The sequence below is a fragment of the Dryobates pubescens genome, chromosome 16 (genome assembly GCF_014839835.1).
Source record: "Dryobates pubescens isolate bDryPub1 chromosome 16, bDryPub1.pri, whole genome shotgun sequence".
Classification (NCBI taxonomy): domain Eukaryota; kingdom Metazoa; phylum Chordata; class Aves; order Piciformes; family Picidae; genus Dryobates; species Dryobates pubescens.
The window spans coordinates 11,974,110-11,990,377 of NC_071627.1; the positions used below are offsets into that span (position 1 = coordinate 11,974,110).

Consider the following 16,268-nt stretch of genomic DNA (forward strand, 5'->3'; position numbering starts at 1 on the left):
GACCAAATTTTTTGGAAACTGTAAATCAATCCGCATTGTGCAAAGCCAAATATAGATTTAGAGCTGAGATGCGGTAGTTCCTGAAAACCATGGCGCTTTCAGTCAGGAGAAACTCTTCCGCTTGGCTGCTGGCACCAGGAGGGTAAGCAAAGGGAACGGCACGGACAAAATGGCGCCCCATCTCAGGCGCCTGGGCCGCTGCCCTTGCCCTTGGTCTTGGCCCTGGCCCCGGCCCTGACCCACGCGGCGCTGGGCCTGCTACCACACCACGCTGCCCCGCGCCCCTGCACGCTCCGCCCCGCTCCTCCCCGCTCCTCCCGCTGCGGCTGTGGGCCCGCCCCCTTGGCCGCCCCCTGCACGGGCCCAGCCCGGGGGCGGCTCGGCTCGGCACTGCCCCCTAGCCCCGGCCGGGCCTGTGGCCCCTCCCCGCGGTCTGCTCCCAGCGCCGCTCGGGAAGATGGCGCTGCGCGTCCAGGTCAGTGCACCGGGCACGGCACGGCAGGGCAGGGCAAGGCGTGCGGAGCGGCTGAGGCCGCTGAGACTTGGCCGAAGGGCCATACAGAGCTGCGGTTGGGGCGCTGTGAGGAGGCAGCGGGCTGTGGGAGCATGGGGTAGGAGGTGCTGAGATACGCGGATGAAGAGTGTAAAACGCGGGGGAGCTCTCGAGGTGGTGCGGGGCGTCTGCGGCCGCATTGGTGAGAGGTGCAGAGGACGGCAGGGTACGGAGGTTCGCCTCGGCGAAGGGGAGAAGGGTGCCCGTAAGCTGCCCGGGAAGCTGTGGTGATGCGAAGGCGAGCGGGAGCCTGCAGGCTCCGTTAGGGCTGCGCACCCACGGTCGCGATCTCTGGCGTGGGCGGCGGGCAGGACCAGGGGTAGTAGTAGGTTGGTGTGCGACTGCAGAACTGGCAGTCGGACGGTGCTGGCCTCCCTCAGTAGGCTGGGGCGGTCCTGTCACTATGCCCCCGGCTTGCAGAGCCGGTACCTGCGGGGCGGGATGGCGGTGGCGGACGCTGTCCTTCAGTGGGTGATTTTCGTGCTTCTATGGACGAGCGTGTGCTCGCTCGGGACCCTCTCCGTTGCATGGCTGCTCCGTGCCCGCCGCACCTGCTCTCCTCCTGCCGCTCATTCTTGAGGACATCGGTGAGCTTCCCGCTCCAGTCCCTCCCTGAAAACCGGAGGTAGTCTCGCTCCAGGAGTTGCTCAAGACGAACGTCAGCCCCTCAAACTGACTCAAACAGCGGAGGAGGAAAAGAGGGGGCGAGAAAAGGGCCTGAAGCCACTTGCTGAGATGTTCAGCCTTCATCCCAAATCCCCCGCGCTTGTCGCTGGGCTGGTGGCAGCAGGCTTTGGCAGTGTTAGAGATGCCATTTTAGGTGCTTATTTAACTGGTTGGGTACCAGGTATGCCGCACAGAAGGACTGCTCAAGTATCTTTTGTTAACATACTCAAATGACTTTTTCTTGTTTATGGGTTTGTTTGGTTGTTTTGTTTTGTTTTGTTTTGTTTTAATGGTGGCATTTCCGCAGTTGTGTCTGTCCTGTTGCACTTGCATAGAGCGGGTAGAACTTTCTTACTAGAATGTTTACAGTCAGAAAATGCTGATTAAAATAAAAATGTCTGTGGGAATTTGTCAATCTCAGCAAAAGTTTAATCAGGAACCTACCTGGTTTCCTGCCAGTTTGCTTGGCTCCTTGGCTGCCTGCCTGGTGGGTTGCTGCAGAGCCAGGCCCCCAGTGTTTCTGGCCCTCGGTTCTTTCACAGGCTTGTAGGAGAGCTGCCAGGGACTTCTGAGAGCTGGAGTGGTGGGCCAGAAGTATCTGGAGAACTTTATTTAGCTTATTCTTGAATATTATGGAAGTCTGACAAGCAGAAAAATAAATAAATTACACTGTCTAACTTTTTCATTAGGATATGAATCTGTTTCGTGGAAAAGGTTAAGCTTCTTTGTGATGGAAAATGCCACTTCTTATGCAGGTCTGTTACTTACTGCACCTGGGTTGCAGCAACCCTATGCAATGCTACAGACTTATGGAAGAGAGTTGGAAAGTTGGCAGAAAACTGGCAGAAAAGGCCCTAGGGGTGCTGGTGGACAGCAGCTAAACATGAGCGAGCAGCATGCCCAGGTGGCCAAGAAGGCCAACAGCATCCAATCTGGATCAGGAATAATGTGGCCAGCAGGAGTAGGGCAGTGATTGTCCTCCTGTGCTGAGCAATGGGGAGTAACTTGGTCTGAACACATTGAATACCAGGTGCAGTTTTGGGCCCCTTACTGCAAGAAGGACATTGAAATGCTGGAGCATGTCCAGAGAATTGCACCAAAGCTGATGAATGAGGGAGAAGAGGGCTGGTGAGGAGCAGCTGAGGGAACTGGGCTTGTTTAGTGTGGAGAAGAAGAGGCTGAGGGGAGACCTCATTGCTCTCTACAACTCCCTGAAGGGAGGTTGGAGCCAAGTGGGTGTTGGTTTCTTCTCCCTAGTATCAGGTGAGAAATGGCTGTAAGTTGTGCCAGGGGAGGTTTCAACTGAATAGTATGAAAAAGGAACTGTGGCAATCTTCTGTTTTATTGACCAAAATAGTTACCTGATGTAAAGAGCTTGGGGAGCTCCAGGGAGACCTTATAGCAGCCATCCAGTACCAGAAGGGGGCTACAAGAAAGCTGGGAAGGGACTTTTTACAAGGTCTTGTAGTGACAGGACAAGAGAGAATGGATTGAAGCTTGAGGAGGGGAGATTTAGACTGGAAATTAGGCAGAAATTCTTTACAGTGAGGGTTGTGAGACACCGGAACAGATTGTCCTGGCTTAGTGGAAGGTGTCCCTGCCCATGGTGGGGGTTGTGGAATTAGATGATCTTTCAGGTCCCTTGCAAACTAACCCATTCTATGAATCTATCACTTCTCATTGGTCTCTCTGAGGTGTCCTCTTAATGAAGTTAACATCTCTCATTGCTTATTCTTACTGCTCATCCTCATTGATCATCTGAGTTGCCGTTGTACACCAGGTGGTTGTATTTGCTGATTGTAAGTTGTGGGTTTTGGTTTCACTATATGAATCAAGGAAAATCAACGCAGTTTCTCAGTACTATACATAAAACTCAGAGAACATCCAACAAGTTCCTTGGCAGTCTGAAAATTCCGAGCAGTTCCTTGCCATGCCACCAAAGAGAATGTTTCAGTGTCTACTTGGAGAGGAATTTTAGCTCTACTGTTGGTGCTTCTAAATTGTCCCATCTTTCACTGATATTTACATCAACACATATAGACAATGCCAATTTTTACAGGTGTAGTAATTGGTTGAGTAATTACAACTTTTAAAATTAAATTGCCCAGAAGTTGTTCAAGTAGCATAGCTCAGACTGTTCGCTCTTCCTTATCATTTCATCTGTCTTCAGAAAAGCTATGGATTTCCCATCTGAACTCAGAAAAATAGATGGAAGTAACCACATTAAAAATAATTAGTTAGCTGAGAATAAGAAATCATTTTCAGAGTTACTTTTGGCTTCTTGTGACAGAAAGTCTCTTATTTTGGGGGTAATTTAGATGTGAGTCTCTGGAGAGCTTAGCGTAGGTTCATGTTACTAGTACAGTATCTGCCTCTATAAACACTCAAGAAATCTTACCTTGTTGAAAAGTCTTCATGTCAGCTTCAGTTGTGTTCTTTCTGAACAGAGTTTGGCAGAGCTAGAAGTGCTTTGTAACCACCTCTATGAAGGAACGGATCTAGCACAGCGAATGCAAGCTGAGAAGGTACTCTTGGAGCTTATCGATAGCCCAGACTGTCTTAGCCAATGCCAGCTTCTATTAGAACAAGGAACAGTAAGTATCTGAAAGCTGCGTAACCTATAAATGTTCTGGAAGCTCACGTAGGTTCCTCAGTCATGGGCCATTACCATGTCAGTACAATGAAGGCAAAATGCTTTTCTCTTTAGTACATCTTCTGTTTCAGAAATGAGTCGAGAATAATGTTTTTTTCATGCTGAGGTGGTCTTTGTAGAAGTGACAATACCTTGCATTGGAGATATCAGGGGCAAAAAGGAAAAGCATCTTGGCTTTCAGTACTTTCAGAAGGGATGTGTTCAGAACCTGTGTCATGTGTAGAGCAATGTTGGGACACTCTAGTGTAACCTGGTGTTTGAATATCACCTTGTCCTTGTTTCTATTAGCCTCTATGGGGAAAAAAACACCTTTAATCCCTAAACTGTGTATCTGTTGTCTGTTAGTTTAAACCATTTTCTTATCATTACTCAATTTAATTTTTGGTGTTTGATTTCATGGTTAACTCTAGATAAAGTGATATGGGAATTGATTCTTACTTGGTAATCAAAGTTGAGTCTAGTGTAATCTTTCTGAGTTTTTCAAATAATTCAGAAAGAGAGAAAAGAAAAAGTGGAAACATATTAAAAAATAATTTCATCCAGGGGTGGATTTATGGTCACAATCTCATGTTTCTGAATTACCAAGTGGTTTAAAAACAGGTTCTGAGGGCTATAGCACCTGGCCTGTGGGGAAAAGCTGAGCAAGTTAGTGCCGTTCAGCCTGGAGAAGAGAAGGCTCTGGGCAGACCTTAGAGCAGCCTTCCAGTACCTGAAGGGGTTTACAAGAAAACCAGGAAAGGACTTTCTCTGAGGGCTAGTAGTGCTAGCATGAGGGGCAGTAGCTTTGAGGTGGATGAAGGAGGACTGAGACCAGAGATTAGGAAGGAATTCTTTACAGTAAGGGTGGTGAGACACTGGAACAGGTTGTCCAGGGAGGGTCATGAATGCACCCTCGTTGGAGGTGTTAAAGGACAGGTTGGATGAGGCCTTGAGCAACCTGGCTTAGTGGAAGGTGTCCCTGCCCATAGCAGGGGGGTTGGAACTAGGCGATCTTCAAGGTCCCTTCTAACCCAACCCATTCTATTAAGCTATGAATCTATGAAATTAGTTTTAGATGAATGGTCTCTATCAACAAGGGTGATAGTTTTAGGTCTCCACTTTTTTCCTAATGTTTTGTAATTTATGCTTATATATAATGAAACAAAGATCTTACTAAAATAGTATCATATTTAGTTGGTCTCTTCTCCCAGGCAACCTGTGACAGAACAAGAGGACATGGTCTCGAGCTGTGCCAGAGGAGGTTTAGGCTGAAAGAGTGGTTGGCCATTGGAATGGGCTGCCGAGGGAGGTGGTGGAGTCACCATCACTGGAAGTGTTTAAAAAGAGACTTAGTGCCATGGTTCAGTTGATTAGGTGGTGTTGGGTGATAGGGTGGACTTGATGATCTCAAAGGTCTTTTCCAACCTGGTTAATTCTGTATTCTGTATTCTGTATAGTATCAGTCAGGGTTGGAAGGGACCACAAGGATCATCTAGTTCCAACCCCCCTGCCATGGGCACGGACACCCCACACTAGATCAGGCTGGCCAGAGCCTCCTTTTATAAAGTTTTTGGTACACTTAACCAAAACCTTATAACCAGTCTAGTTATTTATCAGGTTGTGATTCACTGGCCCTGCCCTTAATCAGCCTATTTTTGAGTAATATCTTCTGTTGTGTTTTTGTAGACATCCTATGCTCAGCTTCTAGCAGCAACATGCCTGTCTAAGCTGGTAAGCAGGGCATCTCCACTACCTATTGAGCAAAGGATTGACATTCGTAAGTAACATTTATGGTTGAAGTTTCATTATACTCGTTCTGTCTAAGACCTCAAGTCAGCACAGTGAGCTGTCTGGTTTTTCTCTAGTCCTCTGTGTGAACATAAAGGTGATCTTGACCTCTTTCACTGTTTCTCTGCAATTAGCTCACGAATAACATTTTCTAGTTTCAACATGAAATACATCTTTTAGCTTAGATTATTTAATCTTTTAAAAATCATACTCATTTTTTCAAGGTAGACTTTATACCTCTCCCACAAGAGATTTAGTTGATGAAACTAAACTAAAGGCTGAAAATTGCAGACACTGTTAGCATGCCCACCTGTCATTTACATATAACATTACTCTTGAGCAGCATTTCACAGTTCCAGATGTCCTGCCAAGGTAGGTTCTACTTGGAAGATTAAGATCCTATAAAATTTTGCTTACTTTTGGCATCAACTTTTAAGTCATTGCTATATCCTTAAAGAGTAAGCAGGGATGTGTTAGGTGTTTTAGGCTTTGCACAAGGGGCCTGTAATTCAGTTTGGATTTCTAGAGCTACAGTGTTGTGTGGTTTCTGTGGACAGCAGTACATGTATGGCTGAGAATCCATTGAGTCTGATAAAAGATTTCAGTGTTCTTTCAGGTTAAAAAAAAATAGCCTTAATCAGCCCTTTGCAAAATGGTGTTCAAGGACAGACTGTAGAAGACCATGAGCAGCCAAGGCTAGTGGAGAGGTGTCCCTGTCCATGGCAGGGAGGTTGGAGGAGATGATCTCTAAGGTCCTTTCCAACACAAGCCATTCTGTGATTAACCAAAGAAATGCTCTAGATAGGACGGAGAACCTTCAGCAGGGACTCTGGTCTGAAAAATCTCTTTTTTTTGAATTGCCTGTGAGAGCTGCTGTTATGTAGGGAAGTAATCGGTGCCCAATATGTGGGGCTGTAATGAGAAATTACTCTGCTTTACCTACCAGTCTTCTCTGAACTCTTTTCTTATGTGTCCTGGAACAGTGATCATGTATGTAATGTGCTTTGTGGCTGTATTTAATGATTTAACATCTCTGAGTTATTGTACTAATACAGGACTTTCTGAAAAAAATCCATGCCTTAAGTTTCTGTTGGAATCATGGCATTTTCTTTACAGAAGTTTTGTGTTGTTCATTTTAAAATGCTTCTTTCCAGGAAATTACATTCTGAACTACGTTGCATCTCAACCCAAACTGGCTCCATTTGTCATCCAGGCTCTCATTCAAGTCATTGCTAAAATTACAAAATTGGGATGGTTTGAGGTACTGAAAGATCAGCTCGTCTTCAGAGACATTATTGCTGATGTTCAAAAGTTTTTGCAGGTAGGAAACAATTGCCCACTTTTGTCATTTTTTTCTGTTTGAACCTCTTCAATTTTAGTGATTGGCATGTTATGTCACTTAGTTTTGACACGCTTGGGTGGAAAAAGTGTGAAGAGCCTTGCTTAAAACAGAAGATCAACCTATAGTGAAGAGCCAGGGCAGGTTTGATGCTTGTGTGAGTTGTGGGGTTTGATGCCTCACAGTATTCATAGTGCTGTCATGGTTTGCTGTTTGGTTTCTTTTTTAAAAGTGCTTTTTCATAATGTGGCTGTGATAACCCCTGTTAGCAAACCCTTCTGTTTAGTGCCTTAAATTTTTTTGGCTGATGTGGAGATACATTGCTGATAAGTTGTGTGATTAGAAACACTTGCCCTGCCCCATCTCATGAGTAAGACTGTTGAGTTTGGTTGTGATTCTTGTAATGACTGTTTAAACTGTGCTGAAACATTCAGTTCTAGAACTAGTTGAAATGTTATTTTTCAAGTGCCTGTCATGGCAGGTTGATCAAAAAGACAGTTGGAGTGCTTGCTTTTACAGCCTTATGTTGTTTTGCTGTATAAGCTGTAGGACTTCACCTGCACTTCAGTTTTTAGCAGAAATCACTAGATACCTCTACTTCTGAAGTTACTGAGGAAATTGTGTAAAGATAGAACTGTAGTACACAAAATTACAAGACACTTGTCTATATTTGTTATGTGGTTTTGTTTTTTTCTTGCCTTATTCCTTTTTCACTTCATGAGAAATTGGTGGTGGAAAGGATGGAGAGATGATTATGGTAGATAGCGTTTGAAAACTAGAAGTGATTTCTCCCGGTCTCAATATGCAGTCACTTGCTATGGACTGTTCACTATGTCAAATCTAGAATAAGTACTGTCAGACAGTGGCTGAGGATACAGGATATGTAAGTGCTTGGATGTTCTGCTTTCTTAGCCATTCTTGGCTATTCCATACATTTAACATGTGTAAAAGGGTTCTTAAGAAGTTTTCTAGGAAGCAGCTAATCTGCTTTAAAAGTTAATACAGATTAATCTTTCTGAACATCTGAATATAAAGCCTAGTACTTGTTTTAAGAAAAAATAATCAGGGAATTGAAGCTATTTGAATATTTACTTCCAAAATAACTCATTAAGTGTGGTGGATCCTGGCAACTCAGCTAGGAAATACAAAGCTAGCAGTTTGTTTCTTACAGATGAGTTTCTCATTTGTTTTCCAGTCATACTTTGTTTATCATAGCATTCACATTAATGTACTTTCTGAGTTACATTAGGAATGTCTAATAAAAGATAAGTTGCAATCTTCTGTTTATTAAAAACCAACTCAAGTCTACTTCTCCCCCACTTTGCAGTTATTTTTATGAATGTACTGTAATTGGATTTTGCATTTATTATTAAAATGATTGCAGTGTGGCTCTTCAGTGTGTAGCTCATTAAAAATAGAGATTTAAATACAAAATTTAGCTTCTTAAGAGATTTCTTTATTTAAATTAAGAATTCCTGTAGAAAAGAAAATTAAGCCATAGATCTACTAGGGAATTAAATTTTAGATAAAAATTGAAAAAAATAATCCCCAAGCAATAGTAATATATGTTAATAATTAGCATATGGTAGTTTCAAATACTTCTGCATTAGCATTCCAGATTGAGTTCATCCATTGTGAATTAGAGTGTGATTTAAGATAGAAAAAGGGACTGGCAGCCAGGTCTGCAGTTCTCTTCCTACCTCCTCCATAACTAACCACTCAGCTTTTCACACCCTTGAAAAAGGGGAGGTTGCCTTTTCCATTCTTGTAGGTTTTGCGTGATCTAAGCAACACTCATATAGACTGTTTTAAGAAGTTGAAAGGTACAAGTTGTGTTCAGATTGCAGTAGAAGATTCATCACAGAAGGTAAACTGTATCCTGGGCTGAATCACGAGCAGTGTGGCCAGCAGGGCAAGAGACGAGATTCTGACCCTTTGCTCTGTTGAGACCCCACCTCAAATACTACATCTACACAGAGCTGGTGGAGAGAGTCCAGAGGAGGGCTACAAATATGATCCAAGGGCTGGAGCACCTCTGAGGATAGGCTGAGGGAGCTGGGGTTGTTCAGCTAGAGAAGACAAGACTTGTCAGGGACCTTAGAGCTGCCTTCCAGTACCTGAAAAGGATCCTACAGGAAGGCTGGAGAGGGACTTTTCATAAGGGTGTCTAGTGATAGGACAAGGGGAATGGTTTTAAGCTGAGTGGGAGTAGATTTAGCTTGGGCCTTAGGAAGAAGTTCTTCAGTACAAGGGTGGTAAGACTCTGGAATAGGCTGCCTAGGGAGGCTGTGGATGCCCCCTTCGTGGAGGTGGCCAAGGCCAGGTTGGATGAGGCCTTGAGCAGCTGAGTCTAGTTGAGAGGTGTCCCTGCCTGTGGTGGGGAGATTGGTGTAGATGATCTCTAAGGTCCCTTCCAACCTCAGCCATTCTGTGTTTACTCTGCCTGAATGCAGACAGGACAGCAATATCCATTTTTTCCTGAGAGTTCTCTGAAATTTTCTCTTCTGATTTACTTTGGTGCAGTGAATAACACAAAATAGATGGCAGTGAAAAATGAGTCCCCTTGATAAGTAGCCAGAGTCTTCATTAGTTGAACTTTAAGTGACCTTCAGAGTTGCAAAAGTGAGTGTGGTTGTGAGAGCTAATCAGAAAAAAAATTGACAGGGATGGCATTGCTCTTTGGATACCAGGGGAGCTGAGGCTGCAAACTGCAGCTGTGAAAACAGACATAGAGGTCTTCCCCCTGACTCAATGGCAGGGTCTAATTGCAGTTGATTTTAATTGTTTTAACAAAGCAGATTTAATTTCTCTATAAGTGCTTTGTCGGAGCAGCTCAGTGAAGACAGCTAAATTTTATTAAATGCAAAGTTCTGTATAGTGTCTGAATTTCAAACCATTCCAAGGAGCTTGAATACTGATGAGCAGGTCACACCCTGGGATGCAAATACTTGACATCACTTTTTAGGCAGAAATTCTCAGGATGAAATGTGTCATTCACTTCAGACTGATGCATTGTATACTACTGTGGAGAAAAGAGAATTAGGGGGGTTTGTTGCATGAGATAGTATTTCAAAACTTTTTTTCTTTTTTTTTTTCCCCTGAGTCTCCCTATGCTCTTTGTTATCCATGACTGCCTGCATGTTTTTTTAATGGTGTGAATTTCATGCAGCTTGCCTTACCAGTTCTAGAATACCGAACAGACCTTTGAGAAGTGTGTAATTGTGAATTTCTAGATTGTACTTACTTAAGAGTCTATTTTCAGATGTGTGTTTGTTCTCACACAATTCTCAACAAATGATGAGGAGTTGTTTTAATGCTGTTTAGGATGTTTGAAGCTCTAGTTCTGTTAAAGTTGATAGAATTTGGCACAAAAGCCTTCTGAACAACTTAGGATATCTCAGCCTAAAAATTGATTCTAGGAATACTGGGAAGTGAAATGCAATCAGAAATCTGGAAATGTGGGAAAATACTAACTATAAGCTGTGATGTTTGAGCAGTCCTGTTTTCTTTTTCTGTAGGGCACTGTGGATCATTATATAATAGGAGTAATGATTCTCTCAGAGCTGACTCAAGAAATGAATCTTGTAAGTGTATTTTTCTTCCTTCTGCAAGGGATGGATGTATTGCTGGTGAAGCAGTGTGTTGAATGTTGCTCCCCTTTATAAAACTGGTTGGAAAAACCTTTCCCCAGCTCTGAAGCCCTCAACACAGGAAGGGCATGTACCTGATGCAGGTCCAGAGGAGTGCCATGGGGATGATCAGGGGGCTGAAGCACCTCCCCTATGAGGACAGGCTGAGGGAGCTGAGGTTGTTCAGCCTGGAGAAGAAGTCTGGGGAAACCTAATAGCAGCTTTCCAGTACCTGAAGGGGGCCTACAAGAAGGCTGCAGAGGGACTGTTTACAAAGGCCTGGAGTGATAGGATGAGCGGCAATGGTTTGAAATTAGAGAAGAGCAGATGTTAGGAGCATGAATGTGGTGGAACACTGCAACAGGTTGCTCAGGGTGGTAGTTGAGGCACCATCCCTGAGATACTCAAGGTCAGGCTTGACCAGGCTCTGAGCAACCTGATCTAGTGGAGGATGTCCCTGCTTACTACAAGAGGGTTGGAATAGATGACATTTAGAGATCCCTTCCAACCCAAACCATTCTATGATTCTGAGATATGAAGGGATAAACATGCCTTCCTCTTTTTACTGCAAGGACTCCACCTATACCAGACACATACCATATATGATATAGGGTAAGGTTTCTATCTTCACAGTCACTAGAACTAGTAAAGCAAAACAAGGATGAACTGTTTCAGTTGTATTTCTGCTAATGATTTTCCTTTGCCTGCATCTTAATGTGGGGAGGTGCCTCAGACCTTTCCACCCATCAGGACAGACAATCTTGAAGGGGAAAAAGAATGTGCTTCAGGAAGCTGTCAAAACCTGTATTTATTGCTGGACCATAATTTTAATTTCTCATGTCAGGTAACGTGCCAGATTATCCTGCAGTTCTGGCAAAGAAGGGAGTCTAATTTATTCTGTCCTAACTGTTTTTTTAGGTTGATTATTCAAGACCTTCAGCAAAACATCGTAAAATAGCTACCTCGTTCCGTGACACCTCTCTGAAGGACATACTGATGCTTGCATGCTCCCTTTTGAAGGAGGTAAGCCTCTTTATAATGGAAACTAAACTCTTCACATCATAATTGTCCCAGTTTGAGTATTTTGTGAGCTGATGAATTCTGTAATTAAATGGTTACATGGACACCCAGTTAAGCAAAAGTGACCAGGAGACATTCAAAGACAAAATTCCCAATCTCCTCACTCCATGTCTCTTTTGCTGTCTCTCTGTGTTTCTCTGTGCCATCTCTATTTATACTTTGCCATAAAGGATGAACTATCTAAATTCTGAGCTTGTCTTTTTTTTTTTTCCAGAGGTTTTTCTTAATTTAATTATATCTCAGTTTTGTTGGACCTATCATCTCAATATTTGCTAAAGGAATTATTTATTAAACTAGCAGTGATTAGTTCTCTGTCTTGTGGTATGATAGCTCAGTCAAATCTGGCCAAGGTGCTTTTCTCCTTCAGTAGTTCCCTTACCCTCTCTGTAACTTTTTGGGGTAATTAAGGCTGCAGCCTCTCAAAAGGCTTGATAGGAGGTGGTGAAAAAACACTTGCTGTTAGCAAGGTCTCTCAGGACCAGGCAGGATGAGCTGAGATCAGAGCTGAAATTTGCACTTTCTGTTTTGTGTGGGTTTAGGCATTCCATAGCAGTGGAAGTGGCACCATGAAGTGAACTCAAATAACTTTGCTTTTGAGAGCAGCTTATTATTACATGTTTTACAATGTTGCCCTTCTATTGTCTATCTCTTGTTTCTGCTTTCTTCTACTTACTTGGCAATGCTTCTTTATTCTGTTTTTTTGTAAATCAAATGAACTGCACCTTAGAAGGCCAATCATGTCCTGGGCTGCATCAAAAGCAGTGTGACCAGCAGGACAAGAGAGGTGATTCTGCCCCTCTTGTGAAACCCCACCTGAAGCACTGCACCCAGTCCTGGTGCCCACAACACTGCTGGAGTGGGTCCAGAGGAGGCCACGAAGATGATCAGAGGGGGGATGGAGAACCTCCCCTGTGGAGACAGGCTGGAAGAGCTAGGGTTGTTTAGCCTGGAGAAGAGAAAGCTCTGGGGAGACCTTAAGGAGCCTTCCAGTACATGAAAAGGGCTACAGGAGAGCTGCAGAGGGACCACTACAAGGGCTTGTAGCGATAGGATGAGAGAGAATGGATTGAAGCTTGAAGAGGGGAGATTGAGACTAGAGATTAGGAAGAAATTCTTTACAGTGAGGGTTGTGAGACACTGGAACAGGTTGCCCAGGGAGGTTAAGGATGCTCCCTCCCTGGAGGTGTTCAAGGCCAGGCTGACCCTGCCCATGATGGGAGGATCGGAACCAGATGAAGTTTAACCAACCTAAACCCTTCTATGAATCTATTTATTTGAGGTTTGTTTTCAGTGTTTTTGTTTTGTATGTGTAATCTTGCAGTGCTGCCTTCTTCAAGATAAAATGTATTTAAATTGTAATTACAGAAGGCGATCTATAAAAATGTTGAGTGTAGACTTCCAACTCCCAGTAGCTTGTTTTGATTACAAAGTATTTTTTTATCTTAACTCTACCTGGGTTACAAAGCAGCAGAGACACTGACAGCTGTATTTATATAGGTATTTTAAAGAGCTACATTCAGGTCATGGGCTGCTCATTTCATTGTTTATTAATTGCAGTTTTTTCTAGACTTAGCAGAGGAGCAGGTTGTGTGCATGCTGTGAAACTTGTACTGTTTACCAGCCTGAACATCAAACTGAAATATAGCCAATTTGTGAGGGGTGTTTTACCTGTATGATGTGTGTGATGTCTAATCCACACTGGTCTGGAGTAAGTGAAAGAGGAAAACCTGCAACTTTACAGTTCTATTACTGCAGTGAACATTGGTACTGTTTGAACAAACAGTATCCATAACATGCTGACTTTTACCTAGCAGTGTTTTATGCAAAAGGATTATTTATTTCAACAGGCTTTTACAAACTGTTTGTAAGTCTACTGGGAGCTTTAGCTTGGCATGTTCTCTGTCACCTCAGATGTTTCTGAGGTGATACTTAGGACTTTCCCATTGCCTTTAAGGAGTGCCTACCCCTGTTACTGTTAAAGGATGTTTTTTTCCTCTTAGTATCTGTTCCCTTGATCTCAACTTTGCAGTTCTATATGCAAACATTTTCCTTTTCAAAATTATTTTATGTTCTGCTCAGGTGCCCTAACAAAATTTCTTTTCTCCTTAGCTCTTGGCGAAACCTTTAACCCTTCAGGACCAACAACAGCAAAGTCTAGCAATGCAGCTTTTGAAGCTTGTACTAAACTGTCTTAATTTTGATTTCATTGGAAATTCAGCTGATGAATCTGCAGATGACCTGTGCACTGTGCAGATTCCAACAAACTGGAGAACAAGTAAGAAAGGATCATAACTCTTGGCCGTCCAAAGTCTATAACCAGTGGATTGTTCAGCTTCTTTTGTCATGGTACTTGCACTGTAGCTAAAGCAGCTGAACTGTTTCCCATGCCCAGGGTGGGGGTTTTAAATCTGGTTTAGCTGTAGCTGATGGCACTGGGTGGTGTTTGATATTCCTTCTTCTGTCAGGGATAAAATTCTTCACTAGTTTCCATACAGAACTCCATTGCTTCTCCATTAATGTCCAGTAGCCTCTCATTGCAGTGTGAGGGATGAAGAGCAATGATGTATGGCAAGCAGGATAATACTGACAAAGGTTGAATGTGTCTAAGTGACAGGGATTTCCCAAGATCCCCTAGCAAAGAGAAAGTGTTAGGTTTTCCCATGATTTTAGGTTAGACACTTTGAATTGTCCTTAGAGGGATCTCTCTTTATAAAGTCATTAAACACATAAGGAAATTTAACTTCTGTTATGTGACACTTTATTTTGGACAAGTCTTCTGGTAGTGGTGATGTGGTTTGCATGTTCAAGGAGGACTTAAGGCTCCAGTGGAGGCCATGAAAGATGATCAGAGGGCTGGAGAACCTCCCCTGTGGGGACAGGCAGAGAGAGCTGGGGTTGTTCACCCTGGAGAAGAGAGGACTCCAAGGAGACCTTAGGGCAGCCTTCCAGTACACAAAGGGGGTTACAAGAATGCTGGGAAGGGACTTTTTACAAGGGCTTGTAGGTGCTCGAATGAGAGGGAATGGATTAAACTGGAAGAAGGGAGATTGAAACTTGAGATTAGGAAGAAATTCTTTAGAGTGAGAGTGGTGAGACACTGGAAGAGGTTGCCCAGGGAGGTCGTGGATGCCCTCTCACTAGAGGTGTTCAAGGCCAGGCTGGATGAGCCGTTGAGAGACCTGGTCTAGTGGAATGTATCCCTGCTCATGGCAGCGGTGTTGGAGCTGGATGATGCTTAAGGTTTTGTGAGAATAATGCTTGGTTTAATATTGTGCAATGAACAAATTCATGCATCTGTTCACATTTTATTCTCAACTTCAGTGATACCACACTCTTAATGTGTTTGTTAAAAGAATGATTCTGTTAAAATAAAGGTACTTAATTATTGCTTGTGAAGAGTGATAAAACCAACTTATCTTTTTCCATAGTCTTCCTGGAGCCAGAGACCTTGGACCTGTTCTTTGATTTGTATCATGCCCTTCCTCCAATGCTGTCTCAGTTAGTAAGTGACACACAGTGATTTACGCTCAAGTAATTACAGAAAATAGTCTTTTTACATCTATACTTTGTCCCAGAGACCTTGTTTTATTTTCTGCTTTAGAATGTTATGAGTCCCCTGGCTCAGGGCCCAGTCACAATGTCTTTTCTTTGAACTTCAGCCCCAGTTTAGTTTCTGAATCGGAAAGCATGCAAATCCTTCCTCTCCCCACTCAGCACTACTCAGCCACACAGAAAACATTCACCTAATTATTTCAATGAAGTCAGAAGCTGTTATAAAAGGGAGTTTTAAAACTGAGCCATATTTGTGTTCAATGGTATAAACATCGATGCAAAAATAGTCTTCAGCCACTAAATGTAGTACAGATAACAGTAGCTTAAATTGTTCCAGACATTAAGAGATGATTATTCAGAAGATTTAAATTTCTTTTAATCTTACAGTATTTTTTTATTCTTAGGCACTTTCTTGTTTAGTTCAGTTTGCTTCCGCAAGGAGATCTTTATTCAACAATCCAGAACGTGCCAAATATCTTGGTAATCTAATCAAAGGAGTGAAACAAATACTTGAAAATCCACAGGTATCTCTTTATTTTTTTATTTACTTGAAATGCTAAAACACCTGTGGATTTATTTTTCCACTTAGATTCAGTAGATAAATGAAGACTTTATCAAAACCACTTTCAGCCAGACATCTGTCTACATTTCAGTATCTGAAAGGGACCTAAAGGAAGGGTGGGGAGGGACTTTTTAGAAGGGCTTGTGGTGATAGGATGAAGGGCAGTGGTTTTGAACTGGAGCACGGTAGATTTAGGTTGGCCATTCAGAGGAAGTTCTTCACAGTGAGGGTGGAACAGATTCCCCAGAGATACTGTTGAGGCCCCATCCCTGGAGACATTCTGGATCAGACTTGATGTGACCCTGGGCAGCCTGCTCTAGTTGGAAGTGTCCCTACTGAGTGCAGTCAGGTTGGACAAGATGACCTTTGAGGGTCCCTTCCAACCCAATGGAATCTGTGAATCTGTTTGCTTTGGTTTTCTATTCAAAACAAAGCAAAAGCCTTATGCAAATAAAATTGCCACCCAA

The 16,268-nt window shown here is 43.2% G+C and overlaps 1 protein-coding gene across 2 annotated transcripts in view; it reads left to right on the top strand.

Annotated features, from left to right (window-relative positions):
- The first annotated feature begins 423 nt into the window (after positions 1-423).
- The window catches only part of RANBP17 (RAN binding protein 17), a 155,604-nt gene continuing 139,759 nt past the window's right edge, over positions 424-16,268 (top strand). The window contains exons 1-9 of one of the 2 annotated variants that reach the window (XM_054168231.1): positions 424-475; positions 3,667-3,813; positions 5,538-5,628; positions 6,794-6,960; positions 10,497-10,562; positions 11,526-11,630; positions 13,797-13,962; positions 15,116-15,189; positions 15,644-15,763. In XM_054168231.1, coding sequence (XP_054024206.1) covers positions 458-475; positions 3,667-3,813; positions 5,538-5,628; positions 6,794-6,960; positions 10,497-10,562; positions 11,526-11,630; positions 13,797-13,962; positions 15,116-15,189; positions 15,644-15,763 — 954 coding nt within the window. In that variant the 5' untranslated portion in view covers positions 424-457. The remainder of the gene's footprint in view (positions 476-3,666; positions 3,814-5,537; positions 5,629-6,793; positions 6,961-10,496; positions 10,563-11,525; positions 11,631-13,796; positions 13,963-15,115; positions 15,190-15,643; positions 15,764-16,268) is intronic. The other variant, XM_054168232.1, reaches the window with a different exon arrangement.